General features: G+C 36.4%; 1 protein-coding gene across 9 annotated transcripts in view; it reads right to left on the bottom strand.

Moving 5' to 3' along the window:
* RAPGEF6 (Rap guanine nucleotide exchange factor 6) overlaps positions 1–16504 on the bottom strand; it is a 219996-nt gene that overhangs the window by 118222 nt on the left and 85270 nt on the right. For 8 of the 9 annotated variants that reach the window (XM_054694436.1, XM_054694440.1, XM_054694442.1 and 5 more), the window contains one exon: positions 1687–1818. In XM_054694436.1, coding sequence (XP_054550411.1) covers positions 1687–1818 — 132 coding nt within the window. Of the gene's footprint in view, positions 1–1686; positions 1819–13740; positions 13902–16504 lie in introns of those variants that run through there. The other variant, XM_054694444.1, reaches the window with a different exon arrangement.

Genomic DNA, 16504 nt, shown 5'->3' with positions numbered 1-16504 from the left:
TTGTTTTTGTTTCAATCTTTATGCTGTTTCTGTCTCTTGGCTGCTGTTCTTAACTGAATTTGAGGATTTTTGCCTTCTTTGGCTATTCTTCAGGGATTTTATCTTACATTGTTGCATATCTAAGTATTATGAGAATTTTCTTTTGACCTTGTGAATTTCTGTTTTACAGGATCTAGAATTTAATTACTTTTGCTCCTTTCTTCTGTTCACCCTCCAAAGTTCATTAACTAATAATTTGCTTACTTTTATCAGATTTATCTCATTTCTTTTAACTATGATTCTAATTATACGATTTTCTGAAAATTGCAAAAGTAAAGGGCAGAAAGCAGACTGGTGGTTGTCAGGGGCTGAGGGTCAGGAGAAAAGACTAAATACAGAGGGGCATAATGTACTTTTGGAAGTGATGTAACTATTCTGTGTCTTCATGTAGTCTACAGTAAAAAGGGAGTTGTATTATATGTAAATTACATGTGAGTTAATATGAAACATACATATATACACCAACAATGATGCAGGAAGCAGATTTGATATGACTTGGTAATGAATGTGATGATCAAGGCAAGACAGTCAATAGTAACTTTGAAGTTTATGAAGTATAAAAAAGCATATTCTGCTCTTTCTAATGGAGTGAAAAATGTATGGTATCCAACAACTATACCAAGAGTTAATGGCCCCAAAGCCACTGCCTTCTTTTTTAACTTTACTTGAAAAAAATTCCTTGTTGTACTTCAAAATGGTGAACTGGAAAAATTCTTTGTTCTGTCTACTATAAAATACCAGAGAACTGTAGAATGCCACAACAACTACCTTTGTGAAGAAATGCCACATGTAAACCAAAAATGAAAGATTTTTCCATTTTGCATCTGCCTACATTCTCCCTTAACAAAAGAACACTTTTTCCTAAAACATACAAATCTGGGTAATTTTGTACAACCACAGTAAAATGTTGTCCTCACACAACAATAGTTTTATTCCTACAGATCAGTGGCACTTGGAATGTGGTAGTGTAAATTTCAATGTGCTGTAAAATTTGTATTAATTTCTGACATTTGAAGACTTACTATGAAAAATAAAGTTATCCATAATTTTTAAGCAACAATTACATGTTGAAATAATATCTGGATACAGTGTGCTAAAATATATTGTTAGACAAGAGTCACTCTACGGGTTTGGGGTAAAAATAAAGGGGTTGTAAGTGTATGGGGAATATAAAAATAAAATTTAAATAAAAAAAAAGACTAAAAAAAATTGTTAGAATTTTACCAGTTTCTTTTTAATGTGGCTACATGAAAATTCAATAGAGGCTTTACAATACAAAACATCCTAATTTTCTTCATGACTTCTACTTACAGAAGAGTCAATTATAATAAAAATTAGGCTTTTCAAAAGTTTAAGTTCAGAGCTTTCAAGAATTATTTTTCAACAAAGCAATCATTATGTTGTTATGGATTCACCCAGAAAAAAAGAAGAACACAATATTCATACACTGCTGGATTACATGTGATCACTAACAAAAGATCATTTCTTTAATTGCAAATGACACATTTAATAAAGCATAATTCTCAAAGACCTTCTGCCTGAATTTCTTATTCTAATTAAAAGGTATGTGAGCATCTAAAGCACAAGCACAGGATATTTGTCAGAATAAAAAAGATACCATAACATAGAAAATTTGCAAGGTATTACCTGATAAATATCAGATAAACTGCTGCTCCCAGAGTCACTGGCAATGCTACAACCAGACTGACTAGAAGACACATGAGTCACCTGTGGATGAGGGTTGTCTGTGATGTGTATCTTGGTAAGATCTGCTGGAAGCTGAAAAAGAAAAAGATATTCTAAATGTAGAACTTTATAAAATTCATGACACACTGGAACTTCCACAGCAAATTTTTGTTTTATGCATATTATTGCATAACATCATTTCGAACCTAAGTTGTCCATTCTTAGGAAAAATCTTAGGAAATGATGAGCACCAAATTAGTATTCTGAAACAATCTAAAGGCCTATAGTGGAGTTCACTGAGCTGTTCTGAGATTAGAGAAATAACTTGGTCCCTTTTTTTCTCCTCCAAATAAAAACATATGCTATCACTACCACAAAGAATAAGAATGCTCCCTCTCTCTTTTTTTAAAAAGATCTACCTATTTATGCATACAAGAACTAGGGTATAAGCCAGAGGTACGGGGGAGAAGTGAGAGGATTCACCAGAGAGTGAAGAGTGGGGAGCAGAGCAGGTAGATACACTGAAGTACACTGCTGAGGGGAGCAGTGGGAGAGGCAGGAGAGATCTGCTGCATCATGTGGGTTGCTCCCTGACTGGCTATAGCTTGATAGTGCTGTCTTTAACCCTTGCGCCACCAGGGAGGCTCCCTCTCTCTCTCTTACTTATACACATGGACATGTGCACACTTGCTACTACTAAAATCAAACACCATTGTCCTGGATTAAAGTACAGCATGTGGCAGCAAGATTTAAAGCAACAACTGACTGTACTGAATATACCAAAAATTGACTAAACCTCTTTTCACTTAATACTGTATTAATTTGTAGCTGATTCCTACAGTTTAATGTTTGTACTAAGTGCAGAGACACAAGAAGGAAATTATTTCACCACCTTGTCTTATTTAATATAGACATATTAAACATTTTATCAGAGGTACAATATATTTTAAACAATAAAAAAAACTCACAAAATAAGCAAACAGGAGCTAAGATAAACCACTCTGCTATAGTGTAGTAACAGAAAGTTTAGAAAGGAGATATGGTGAAATATTTTTCGAATGATTTCTCCACAATTTGCTATTCAGAACCACTCAGACATCACTTTGATTTTTAATTGCTTTAGTATCAAAAACATTAAAGAAATAACCACATTAACATTGGAAACTAAATATATGCTAAAAGAGATGATCGCTGAATCTGGATATTATCTCAAGAGGAGACACTGTAATTATAAAACTACACACAAAGTTGAGTAATTCAGATTAATTCCCAAAACTAAGATAAACAGAAAAACTGGAACACATACACAAACAATCTAGCCTTTGAGGTTGCTTTTCTCTATTTTTCTGATTCTTTTTTTTTTTTTTTAAAGATTTATTTATTTATTTATTTATATAATCACTGGATACAGTCAGAAGCGTAGGAGGGTGAGAGAATTCACCAGAGCCAGAGGGGAGAGCAGAGCAGGCAGACTGACAAAGTATACTGCTGAGGGGAGCAGCGGGCGGCAGGAGAGATCTGCGTGCCACGTGAGACCCTTGCCCGGAGGCCGGGGATCGAACCAGTGCTGCAGAGGCTGCTGGCAGCTACGCAAGCCAGCGCTCAACTGCTGCGCCACCGGGGAGGCCCTATTTTTCTGATTCTTAAAGAGGAGGCCAACAGGCTGCTAAGAACTTCTGACAGCTGCTAATTAGAGACGAGAGTTATATTCTAAGGCTTAGCATGAAAGGCCATGCTTTGCACTGAAACCTTGGAAAGCACACTACACTATAGGAATAAAAGTATGATCCAAAAGTAAATCAATGCCCATTTTAGAATCACCTCATTCCCTAATGCTGGATTAACATTATGCAGGATTACTACTCTACTACTGTAGGCAAACATAAATCTTCACCATGGGGGTGGAGGAATCACTGTAGCCCCTGAGGTCTATTATTTTAAAAATCTTGCATATACAACACCCGCTACTCCAAAGAAACCAAACATACTAGGAAACAAAAGGTTGTTGATGAAAACTAAGAGTAATAGTAATCTCTAGAAAAAAGGAAAAATTTTCAAATAATGGTGTTATCAGACATAGGTTCTAAAATGCTTCTACTGAACATATATCAAATTTTCCAAACATCTTTGTTTTTTTTTAAAGATGTATTTATTCATATATACAAGAATCAGGGTACAGGTCAGATGTGTGGGAGAGTGAGAGGATTCACCAGAGACAGAGCAGGAACAAAACAAGCAGACTGCTCAGGGGAGCAGCGCGCGAGACAGGAGAGGTCTGCCACTCCACCTGGGTTTCTCGCTGGCCGGCCTGGATCCAAATGGCACTGCAGAGGCTGCAGACAGCTTCAGAGTGCGGTGCTCAACTGCCTGCGCCACCAGGGAAGGCCCCAAACATCATCTTTAAAGAGCCAGAGTATGGCCTCCCCTGGTGGCGCAGGCAGTTGAGCATCGCACTGTGAAGCTGTCTGCAGCCTCTGCAGCACCGGTTCAATCCCGGCCTGTTGGCGAGGGTCCCACGTGACACGGCAGACCTCTCCTGTCTCGCCCGCTGCTCCCCTCAGCAGTGTATTTCATCAGTCTGCCTGTTCTGCTCCCCCCTCTGTCTCTGGTAAACCTCTCACCCTCTGGAGCATCTGGTTCTTGCAGAAAATAAATAAGTAAATAAATATTAAAAAAAAAAAAGAGAGAGCGCGCGCCAAAGATTATATAGGCTTTTTCAGGTTACATATAGTCTTTGGAGTTTACTCCTCTTTGCCATTTCTTTTACAAACAACCCTTTAAAAGTATAAAAATCAGTTTTAGCTCACAGATCATAGAGCTCACTGGCTATATATAGGCCAGTTTAGTGATCAGTGCCATACAGAGAGAAAAATTCAGCAAAGGAGGAAAAATTAAAGAATGAAATAAAAAGTCTAGAACTGAAAAACAAAATTATGGAAATTAAACAGCCAACAGATGGGTTTAGTAACAGACTTGACACCAGTTAAGAAGGAAACTAAAGGATTATTCTAAAAAATAAATCTGGAATAAAGGTAAAACAGCAAAGGGCCTCCCCTGTGGCACAGCTGGTTGAGCACAGAGCTGTGAAGTTGTCCACAGCCTCTGTAGTGTGGGTTTGATTCCCATCCAGGCAGCGAGATACCCACATAGCGTGACAGAGCTCTCCAGTTTCACCCGCTGCTCTCCTCAGCAGTGTATTTCAGTAGATCTGCCTGTTCTGCTCCCCGCTCTTTCTCTGGTGAATTCTCTCACCGTCCTGTGCCTCTGGCCTGTACCCCAGTTCTTGTATAAATAAATCTTAAAAAAAAAAAAATAAGATGTGTAAACTAACACATGAATAAATGGGATTTATTTTCACCATTTGGAACAAAAATGTTCACAGCTCTTTGAACAATTTAATTAATACCGCTTTGCTTTTTCAATTTAGCTTGTTTGGCCATAGCAGAGTATAAAGTATTCTGACTGAGTCACTGTCTTGATGCTGGGGGCAGGATCTAAAACCTCGTGTGACAAAAGGAAGCCTAACCTAACCTCCCTTTGTCTTGTACAATTCTAATTTCAGTGAAGGTGATGATTTTGTTTATTGTTTCTAATGAATTATAACTGCTTAGTTATTTAAGAAGAGTTAACTACTATGCCAGTTACTATTTGGATTGTCTGGGAGAACAAAGGCCTCAACTGAAGAAACTTTTGTGAAAATATTTCTCACTGTAATTAGAAACTTTAACATGGCTATCATCATGGTGTTCTAATTAGTAGTTAAAAAATAAAGGTATTGGTGGGCCTCCCTGGTGGCTCAAGGGGTTAAGATGTAACCTATGAAGCTAGCTGCACACTGCAGCACAAGTTCGATTCCCAGCCAGGGAGCTACCAACATGGCGCAGCAGACCTCTCAAGTCTCGCCCACTGCTCCCCTCAGCAGTCTATTTCGGTAAATATGCCTATTCTGCTCCCCACTCTGTCTCTGGTAAATCCTATAACAACAACCTTGCACCTATGGCCTACACCCCAGTTCTTCTATGCAAAGTATAAAAAGACTCAAAAAAGGAATTACACCTGACAGAAATAAAAACACACCTTTGGACCTTTGAACATTAGGGTAAAACTGTTGGGGGTTGGGGAAGGCAAAGGGAGAAGTCTTAAAATCAGTCAGATAAGAAAAGAGATAACTTTGACATGAACAAGAGCAAAGTTAAAATGATGGCTTACTTCTCAACACATATTTGGAAGCAGATGATGATGGAGCAGTTCTATACTGAGGAAAAAAATCCCCAAAAAAAGGCAAACTAAAGACTGTCTCCTAACACTACACCCTGAGATCTGTGCCACCATAGATATGGTGGAATAAAAATTAAAAGGGGGGATTGTAACAGGGTGGTCCCCAGGAAAGGGGGAGGTTCTCTGCCCCACCCAAGGGAGGGTGGAGCTGAGCAGGAAGAGGAGAAGCTGCAGAAGAGACTAAGGAAGGAAGCAGGATGGAGCCAGGAGACCTGGAGGAGGCGCATGGAGCCTAGAGATACGTAAAGAAACTGCGCTTGTCTTTTGGTCGTGGACTGGGTGACACAGATGTGGGTGAGACCCGTGGGGAGGTGACAATGGCAGCTTTTATCTTGATGTTGATTTTGCTCTTTTCCTTCTGGGCTTGTCTGGTTGTTTGTGACCCTTTTCTGTGGGTCCCCACTGGAAGATGCTTTAGACTTGTGGCAGGCTTTGGGGCCTTGTTCTGGGCCGATCCCATTTGGATGGAGTTTTACCCACGAGGGGATGGGTAACTTTGGGTGTTTCATTTAAAAACTAGATTATTTGCTTTTCCTGTATTGTTTCCTAGTTTTATTAAAGTTCCTTCCCATTAAAGTCTCATATGTTTTGTGTTGATGCGGCGGATGGTAGAACCCATTTAGAATAGGCAGGTTTGCGGGGTTTGGGCTGCCCCTCTCCCTGTCCTATAACATTTTCAAAAAAAGAAAATGAAGACAAATTTCCCACAAAAGACCTACATAAAGAGAACTCACTGGGAGAAAGAAAATGATTCCAGATAGAAGCATTCAGATACAGGGAAAAAAGAAAAACTAATAAAAACTAGAAATGTGTGGATAAACAACATATGTTGTATTAATTTCACTAAATAGAATCTAAGGCATACAGCATTACTTGTCAAGAAAAGATTCACCACCAAATAAATAAGCAACTCATAGCGAAATAAGCCAGAAAGAAAAAGAAAAATACCAGATGGTCTCACTCATAGCAGGAATCTAGAAAACTTAAATAAGGGACCAGGAAAATGAATAACTATAAGAAAGTGAAAATCAAAATCAACAAACAACTATGAACCAGAGACACTCTATGGGTGGTGGGGGGCGGGGAGTGGAGGGATTGGGGTCAAAATAAGGGGATTGCAATTGTATGGGGAATATAAAAATAAAATTTATTTAAAAAAAAAAAAAGCACCTTATAATACAGTCTCAAAATGTACATACAAGGCAGTAAAAAGACAATAAAGGACTAGATGAATTCACAATTATGTGAAATTTCAGCACCTATCTTAGTGAGAGAATAAGTAAATAAAAAATTAAGATAAAGAAAATGTGAACAGGGCCTCCCCGGTGGCGCAGCGGTTGAGCGCTGGGTTGCGAAGCTGCCTGCAGCCTCTGCAGCCGGTTCGATCCCCGGCTGCTCCCCGGCCACCGGAGGAGGGTCCCACATGGCGCGCAGACCTCTCCTGCCGCCCGCTGCTCCCCTCAGCAGTGTACTTCGGTCCTTCTGCCTGCTCTGCTCCCCGCTCTGGCTCTGGTGAATTCTCTCACCCTCCTGCGCTTCTGACTGTACCCAGTGCATGTATAAACCAAACAAACAAACAAATAATAAATAAAATAAATAAGACATGCCTCTAGAAAATTAAAAAAAAAAAAAAAAAACTTTAAAAAAAAAAAAAAAAGAAAATGTGAACAAAATGAACAAATTTGATCTAAAAAGTATATACAAAGAAAAGTGCACACAAAAACTATGAAATATACATTCTTAGTATACACACAAAAACATCTATAAAACATAAGGCACATCTTCAACAAATTTCAAAATGGAAACAAAATATCCTAAGATTACAATGCAAATAAGGTAGAAATAAAAATAAAAAAACTAAGAAAATTATTATGTAAAGGGAAACAATAAAATACACCTCTAAATATCCTGTAGGTCAATGAAGTCAGAGGAAATTAGAAAATTTTAAAGAGAATAAAAATTAAAATGCTACATATCAAAACCTGTGGAATACACTAAAGCCATGCTTGCAGGACATCTTATAGTTTCAATGTGTATTTTAAAAGGCTGCAGAAAAATAAACTACCAGTGGTTACAATAATACAGAAATATAAACTGTAGTAAGTTTCTGCTCTAAGATTTTCTCCTGATGAGTTTCTGTTGTTCAGATTCAAAGTATTTATATTCAAGAATAAAGCAGATGGAAAAGCAAAAAAATAGTTTTAGCATGTCAGATATTTATTAAGGGTGGGAGATAGTCTATATTCCAAAACTGCTACACAGGCAAAACCAAGGAGAAGAAAGTCATCCATGAAAGTTAAAATGAACTAAAGCCATAAAGACCATAAATAGGTAAACTGGTCTGGTAATGACACTCAGTAATCTTCATTCTCACCAGACCCTAAAAGCAGTCACTATTATTATCCTACTGATGAGGATCTAAGAATTAAGCAACTTGCCCCACTTAAACAGATAGCAGAGCTGGGACTCAAATCCAGACCTGTCTACTTCTAGCACTCTCTACCAGGAATTCTGCTGGTAACAAAGATGAAGAGAAATGGCTTCTACTTTGAAATAGTTTAGTCTATGAAAATGGGTCCTATCTTCAAGGTGCTCACTGGAAAGTGAAACATTTGAATTTTCACTCCACTCCTTTGAGTGTGTCATTCTTGCTCTCTGTATCCCATCAGGTATGCGTGTGTGTGTATATATATGAGTTATATTCCACTTTTATTACCTAATGAAATAGTAGTGCCTACCACTCATATATCTGCTCACTAAATATTTGTAGAATAAATAATATATTTTGACTCCTGAATACTATCATTGCTGCTAAGGTGGTTTCCATAGAGACCTGAACAGATTAAGTTTCAGTATAGGCACATTCTGGAAGGTAGCACTTCCTAAACTGTACACTCTGGAATGCTATTTCAGGAGATCAAACCCACGTACTATTGTAAACACACTCTCTCTCTCATGGGGGGGAGTGTCAGTGATTGTATAGGAAATAACATTATATTATGTCGCTTAGCTCTTTACAACATAAGCATATTTATGGGGCGGGGCGGAGGGGGGGGAGCAAGAAGCCCCACAATAAAAAAAAAAATGCATTAACGAGCACTCACCAAACTAATTTTTCCCCAGTATCTTATTAACATCTTGCCGGTGTAAGAAATAATGCTTTGCGACAATCTAATTGATCCATTCAAGAAATATTAGGGCAATTAGTTTGGAAGAGGCTGGTGGTGGCAGCACAGATCTACCTGAATCTTGGATGGTAAAAATGCTGGTATAAATAGCAAAAGAGCAGTATTACATGAATGTTCAAGATTCTACTTCATGTTTAAAAACTTAGCCATTAAAAATAACTTGCTACAACTAAGAATGACAGTAGGTAAATGTACCCTTTAATAAGAAACTTTACCACCTGAAATATTTTGTCCACACACAACCATTATTTCATTTAAGAGAAGGACATGTAAAGGGAACTATAGGTATTAAAAAATATTTACAATTAACCATAAAAATACTTAAAAATTACATAGTCCCTACCAGAACAGCATTCCTCAAAGATTGCTATTAAATTCCAAAGTGGGGCCTCCCTGGTGGCACAAGGGGTTAAGACACAACCTGTGAAGCTATCCGCAGCCACTGCAGCACGAGTTCAATCCCTAGACACGGAGCTATCCACATGGCACAGCAGACCTCTCCTGTCTCGCCCGCTGCTCCCCTCAGCAGTGTATTTCAGTCAATCAGCCTGTTCTGTTCCCCCACTCTGTCCCTGGTGAATCCTCTCACCCCCGCCTGCACCTCTGGCCTGTACCCCAGTTCTTGAATACATAAATAAATCTTATAAAAAATTCCAAAGTGTATTGTTAGAGCTTGCTTTCTAGAGCATAAAAACATGGTTTAGCAGCACTGTGCCTATCCAGAAATCACCTGCACCTTAACCTTAAATAACCAAGGAATAAAGATGATTCTTAGGCATATCATAAGAAGGTATTTGAGAAGTCTATACTCTTACCACAAATGCAAAAAAAAATTCTAACAAATCTTGCGATCTATTTTCCAACTTACTGAAAAAGGAGTATCTAGTATAAATCTGATACTAATCATAATAATGAATAAAAGTCATGGGGTTTGGAAAATTAAAAAAAAACTACTAAAACACTAAAATAACAAATGCAACTTAGCAAGAGCTCATTCTCACTGGGGGTACAGAGTAGGGAGAATGCTATTTGAGAGGAGTCCTAGAAATGATTAAGACTAAAGGTACTGAATAGCACAAAGACCCAGAATTGCAGTACAAATTGGAATTAGTTTATATATATATATATTTCAAAGCTTGGTAATAATTACTGCATTTTATTATAATTAGATATATTAATTTCACTCTAAATATGCCTTAAATTGTAAATTCCACAATGTTTAAAAATACACCTATGTTGCACATTTCTGTTGAACAGTTAGGCCAGAAAGTGGAAAGAGCATAATACATTTAGGAAACAGTAAGCAAACCACTATAGTGCAGGGAAGGATATATATTGCACTACACAGGAGATGAACATGGGTCAGATGTAGCATTTTTGAGTGCTTAGATTCCCTGTACTAGAAAAGAGCTACTGAAGACTTTTGGCAAGAAAATGACTTAGAGATTTGCTTTTTAAAAAGATTAGTCTGGAAAAAACCATACATATTTACTCAAGAACCAAGAAGATGAAGGCCTTATGAAAGGTAAGCCTTCAGAATTACAGGACTACACAGACACAGCATAGCTGACTTTGAGAGATTGTTAAAAATAATCCAAGGTCCAAAAAGCAGTTTGGAGCTGGTTTTACAGAAACATACTATAACTTCTCAAAAATCTTAAGGGAAATTGCAGTATACTTGGGTACATGTGTATGTGAAACTACAGGAGAAACATGCTTTCCTAATTGATGATTTTAAAGATTAGTTCAATGACTTCAATAAGCATTAGAGTTTTTCAATCCTAAAACCCCTATTTCTTCACACTTTAACGTTTTTAAAACTAAAAAGCAGTTTTTTAATCAATATTTGCACTTAACAGTATAAACTGACAAAGGGGGGGAGGGGGATAAGCAAGGAAACCAGAGTAGCTGGACTGAACAAAGAGGAGTGCAGCAGAAGATAAAGATCACACAGTGCCTAGTAACTCATGGTGAAGATCTTGACTTTAAATTTTGGATAAAGCCTGTCAAGGAGGAGGGAGTAATCAGTTTTGTCAAATACTGTGGAATAATAGGGAATGACCTCTAGATTTATCAGTAGATGCATGCACAATGAGAATGGGAGCACTTCTAAGACCAGACCTAGGAATACCAAAATGAAGGAAAACATAAGTCAATTTGATAATGTCTACTCCAAGCAATAATGCTGCTGGCACTTAAGGCAATCAACTGTAACAGACCAGGATGGTGAGCTCTCAACTAATAGTCACTCAAGGAAAGTCAACACCCTGAAATAAACCAAAACCAAACAAAGAAAAAGAATCTTAACTAAGAACTTAAACCCAATGAGTGTAAAAAAGCATCACTTAAGAGATTTTGAAAACGAATGATACAATGATTAAAATGAGAACTGTACAAGATAGCGAGCAGAAGAGTAAATGGTCACAAATAGAGAATGTGTTAGTGAGCCAGAACACCAAAGATGTGAGAACAAAGTATGAAACAAATATTCACAGATATTAAGAACAGAACCAGAGTTCAGCTACCTGGAGCAAGAAGTAATCAAAACACCAATTTCCCACAACTAAGAGAAATGGGAATCTTTAGCCTGAATGACTTCCATGTGCCAAGAACAGGAAACAAAACATTAGACAATTTCATATCAAGAACAACAAAGCAAAACAAAACCATTAACAAGAAAATCAAAACAGATTACTTAACAAAGGATAAGAATGACATGGATTCTGACTTCTCATCAGCAACACAGCATACCAGAGGGCAGGGTATTAACTTTTTCAAAGTAGGAAAATGAAAAGACTTAAAATTTACTACTTCATACACAATGAAGCCATTATTTTAATGGGTACATGTAAGGTAAATAATTTTGAATATACAGAAGGCCTTTAAGTTCACTGCTACTCCAGGGTCGCTCCCCAAATGCTTGCTACTTATTTTAGAAAGAAAATAAATGAATTCAGAAGTAATGAAATCCAAGTAGTAACATGGACAAAAATATGAATTAGTAAATTAAATCAGTAAAATGTACTGAAAAACAAATGCAACAAGCACAAAAAATTAATCACAAATTTAAAGTGTTTAATCACAATCCTGCATTAAAATTTATCAATAGTAACTTAAGAGATGGCGGAGGCGAAGAAACAATATTTAACTTATACCATAAAGTACTAATCACAAAATCCTGTTCAGATAGCATTTGCTGGCATTTTTATGAAACCTTGATCATTAAAATCCTTAGGTTTTCCTACACTGTTATATCTAAGCCAAAGGTTACTATACAATACCCCCCCCCACCCCCAGGCTATTGTGTTAAAATTTGAAAAACCAACCCCTGTATCTCATTCTTAACTTTCATCAAAGCTTTTTCACTTGCCCTCATCTATCAAGCATCAGCAATGACTGGGCCCCACAGGTGGCATTTGTATAAAAAAGGTCACCCCTCCCTTTTCAGATACTAGTACAAATGAAATGTGTAGGCTTTTTTCCATCCTTTTACATTCCAATCAGCTGTTTGCCAAAAGGGACAGTGATTCTCAGTGTCCTTCCAGAAGCTGCCTTTAAGAAAGATCTGTTAAGATGTAGGCCAGATATAACAGTACACACACCATGACTTTATCAATAGTATTTCTACCTTAGTCACCATCAATAGGACTAAACCTTTAAACAAAGACATGATCTAAGACCATCCCAAGAAATGTCTCTATTGTGCCTGTCTCTATTCAGTAGAACCATACAGAAATCTCAACATAAGTCTAATTTACAATCAAGGTGTTTACTAAACACTTAAGTTTTATAAAATAAAACTATAGTCAAAGTCCTTTGTTGTTTTGAAATTTATGTAGCAGGAAAAGTGACGTGAATGACATCAAACTCCAGACCTATATAAAATGCCATTTATGAACACAATTTTATAAATTATAATGCATATCTTCCTAAAACCTAACATGTACGCTGTTGTGTAATACTTTGCTTTTTTATGATTGTGTAATTTAAAATGACAAGTATAATAGATGATATTGAACAGCTTCATACTAATGGTTCCCTTACTACTCTTTTGAAAATTAGTATTTTTAGATAATTCTTTACTTATTTTCTCTGTATTTTTCTTTGTTTACTATTAACTCATCTTCAATAATTTCATAACAGTGTCAGTGAAAAATGCTGTATAAACTAGATATTAGGATAACATAGCTATTACATCAACCAAAAATGAGGCAAAACAAGACATTCAAGAGTATGATTGAGAAAAGTAGAGAATAATGGTCATAACCAAATGAGTATTCAATTTTAAGAGCATATAATTCTTAATGCACTGCAATTTAAACCTACAGATATTAAGAAGAAATTTTTGACAACTCTTAAAGGCACATTAGGCTATTTTAGAGGTTCCTTTAAATTGAAAAACAAAATGGCCATAGGATTTTTTTGGTTTGCTCTGTAGTTATTAAAATTAGTAAAATAGCATGATAAAACTCATTTACAGTTCAAAACAAAATTTAAATTTAATAATGAGAGTATATCAGTCACAAAGAAAACAGTAACAATTACTTACTTTGGAGGCCCATGGCTGAAGACAATTGGCATAACAGCGAACAAGAAAAGCCATTTCCTAAGCTCGAAAGGGTAGTTTCCTTTTCAAATCAGAGCCACACAGAGGAGTATGTTGACAAAATTCTGTTAAGTTTCTTTTTTACAAATCATACATTTTCAGTGTTATATAAAGGTAGCTTTTCTAAATCCCTTTCAAACTGAAAGGAGCTTTGAGTATTGTTCTAAATAATTACAACAGTTTTCATCATAATGTTCACTCTTAAGCAAATCACAGTAAATTAAGATGATTATATTTCTCAGAACATACAGACATGTACATGCTTACTCAGGCACCTGGCACAGACACACACAGTGGTAGCACAACAGTTAATACTGTATCAGCCAAAGCAAATGAGACAACATGCAGCAAATCTGCGTTCCTGGATTCAGAGAAACCTTTTCTCTCTGTAACAAAGCTTTGTCTTTTCTTCAACTTATTTCGTTCTGTAGAGCAAGCACTGCAGCAATTCTTCTGCATCAGAAGCAAACGAGAACACTGTATCCTTAAGATGAAAGTTTCTTCTTTATATTCTTAAGCACCAAAGGTTTAAAAAAAAATCAATCTTTGAGTAAATAGTAGCTAGAAGACATATGCTCTAACAGGTTTTCTTGCAGAATGGCTGAGAATCAACAAAAGTAATTTTTTTTACATGCACTATTTACAGCTCTGCAGTATTGCTTCTGGTTCTAATGCACTGGTAAGACACAGTACTGTTGATCTAAGTCTAGCTTTTCTGGTTTAAAATTTATATATGATATGGTACAAAATCACTACATCTTCTGCTAAAGCAAGACTATAGGTTGTGTCTTAATTCCTACTGTCCTTGCCTGTTTCACAGCAGCTCCCTAAGGAGAAGCTCCTATTGATTCTATGCTCTGCAGTAAGATGAAATATCTAATAAGAAGGAAAGAGAGTGGGAGGAGAAAAGAGCTAAAAGGATGACATCACCTGTATAGAAAGCCTTCAGAAACTGCATTAGATCAATTGGCTACTGTATCTGCAGATGTAGCCCAAAGAGCAATTTAGTGAAAACACTCTCTCTCTCTTTCTCTCTCTCTCCCCGACCCCTCCTTGCGTGAGACATGTCAGCAAGCTTAATTTTGTACAAAAAAAATAACTGGCTTATGCACCTCTATTGCACTGTATAAAAATATCTATTTTGATTTTTAGTTCTGTGCATTGATACACACCTTTATTTGGGAGGCCATATTTTCTAATATTATTATTCAAATTTAACACAGCATTGTCCTCTGGGGAGGGGGAATAGTTCTGGTATGATACTATTCATTGCAACTATGTTGGGCAGTCTAGATTTCAGATGTCACATAGGTATTAGCAACACTAGTGATCCATGGGTTTCTACAGGCAAAACTTATTGCTTATCAAAAATATGTTTTGAAAGGTGTAACCTGCATGACCACTTTAACATTAAAATCATCAAAACTAGTATTAAGATCTGTATTAAATAATAAATGGAAAATGGAAACAACTGATTATCTTACAAAGGGAAACTGACAAAAGAGAAAGGTACAGTTGACTTGCAGCATGTACCATCTCCTCTAAGGAAAAATAATCTATGCAATATGGTACTTTCCTATAGCCCAGTGCTCAGTTCCTAGGAGACAGAAAGCCAGTAAAAGTCACAAGGAATCAGGATAGAAAATGATTAACCTGCTTCTAAACTGAGCCTGGACGAAATGAAAATCTTGCCACAATTTCTGGAATCTGAAAGTACAATTCCTGTTCAGCCTATCCTTAATTCTCCATGCTTCTGCCATAAGGTATCTACAGCAGATACTCCCAGCGTTTACATGTGAGGTAGTAATGGTGCCTCCCAATGGACAAAGTAAGACATAGTTTCTGATGGTAAAACATAGCTAGTATACTTCAGAGCAGCAAAATGAGAACAATCAATAAATAAACAGATCAAAGCAACACAACTATTTTAGTTTATTCACTTAACACTATTTTAAGTAGAAAGAGATATGCAACATAACAGATATGACACAAGAGACAGGTGTTATTACAAAGGCTCACTTGACTGACAAAAATATCTTGTCATTAGATCTCCCCCCACCAACCCCAAAAAGTTCTTCAATATCCCTGGGCAGAACATGAGTCACTTTCTAAATAATACTATATGGCTAATCTGAATTATGTTGCTACTTAAAAGACTACGCTAAAGTACTGTTCTGAAGAAAAAAGTCATGTTTTCAAAATGTGATCATTTCTGAATTTAGGTTTTCATTATTTAAAATTATTTTTCTGCAAAAATCCCAAGATTACACAAAAATCTGCATTTAAATATAAACTAAACTCAAACAGAAATAAGTATTACTGTAGTTTTCTAAATGTGAAACTTGGAAAATACGTACAAGTTAACTGTCCAGCACTGCTGTATTTTTTTCAATTCGATTAATTTAAATAATGCACTGGCCTTGCAACAAACTATTAAGCACTCAAGTTAATTAAAATCTACTTTTAAACACTCATTTTTTAAAAATAGAAAAATTATAGTAGAGCAGAAAAGGCAGATCTACTAAAATACACTACTAAGGGGAGAATAAATAAATCTTTAATAAAAAATTATAGTAGATACTGTGTATGTAAATAAAGCCAAACTTTTCCTAAACATTTATTTTTTAAAAGATGAGCAACTGGTACATAAAACATTAGTAATATGACTCAAGAAAATTTCAGTTTCAATGCCACACAGCAATTATAT

This window comes from Talpa occidentalis, unplaced genomic scaffold, assembly GCF_014898055.3.
Source record: "Talpa occidentalis isolate TD23 unplaced genomic scaffold, MPIMG_talOcc4v2.1 talOcc4.13, whole genome shotgun sequence".
Taxonomy (NCBI): Eukaryota; Metazoa; Chordata; class Mammalia; order Eulipotyphla; family Talpidae; genus Talpa; species Talpa occidentalis.
The sequence above is the reverse complement of the archived record's forward strand: the minus strand, read 5'-3'. Positions and strand labels throughout refer to the sequence as shown.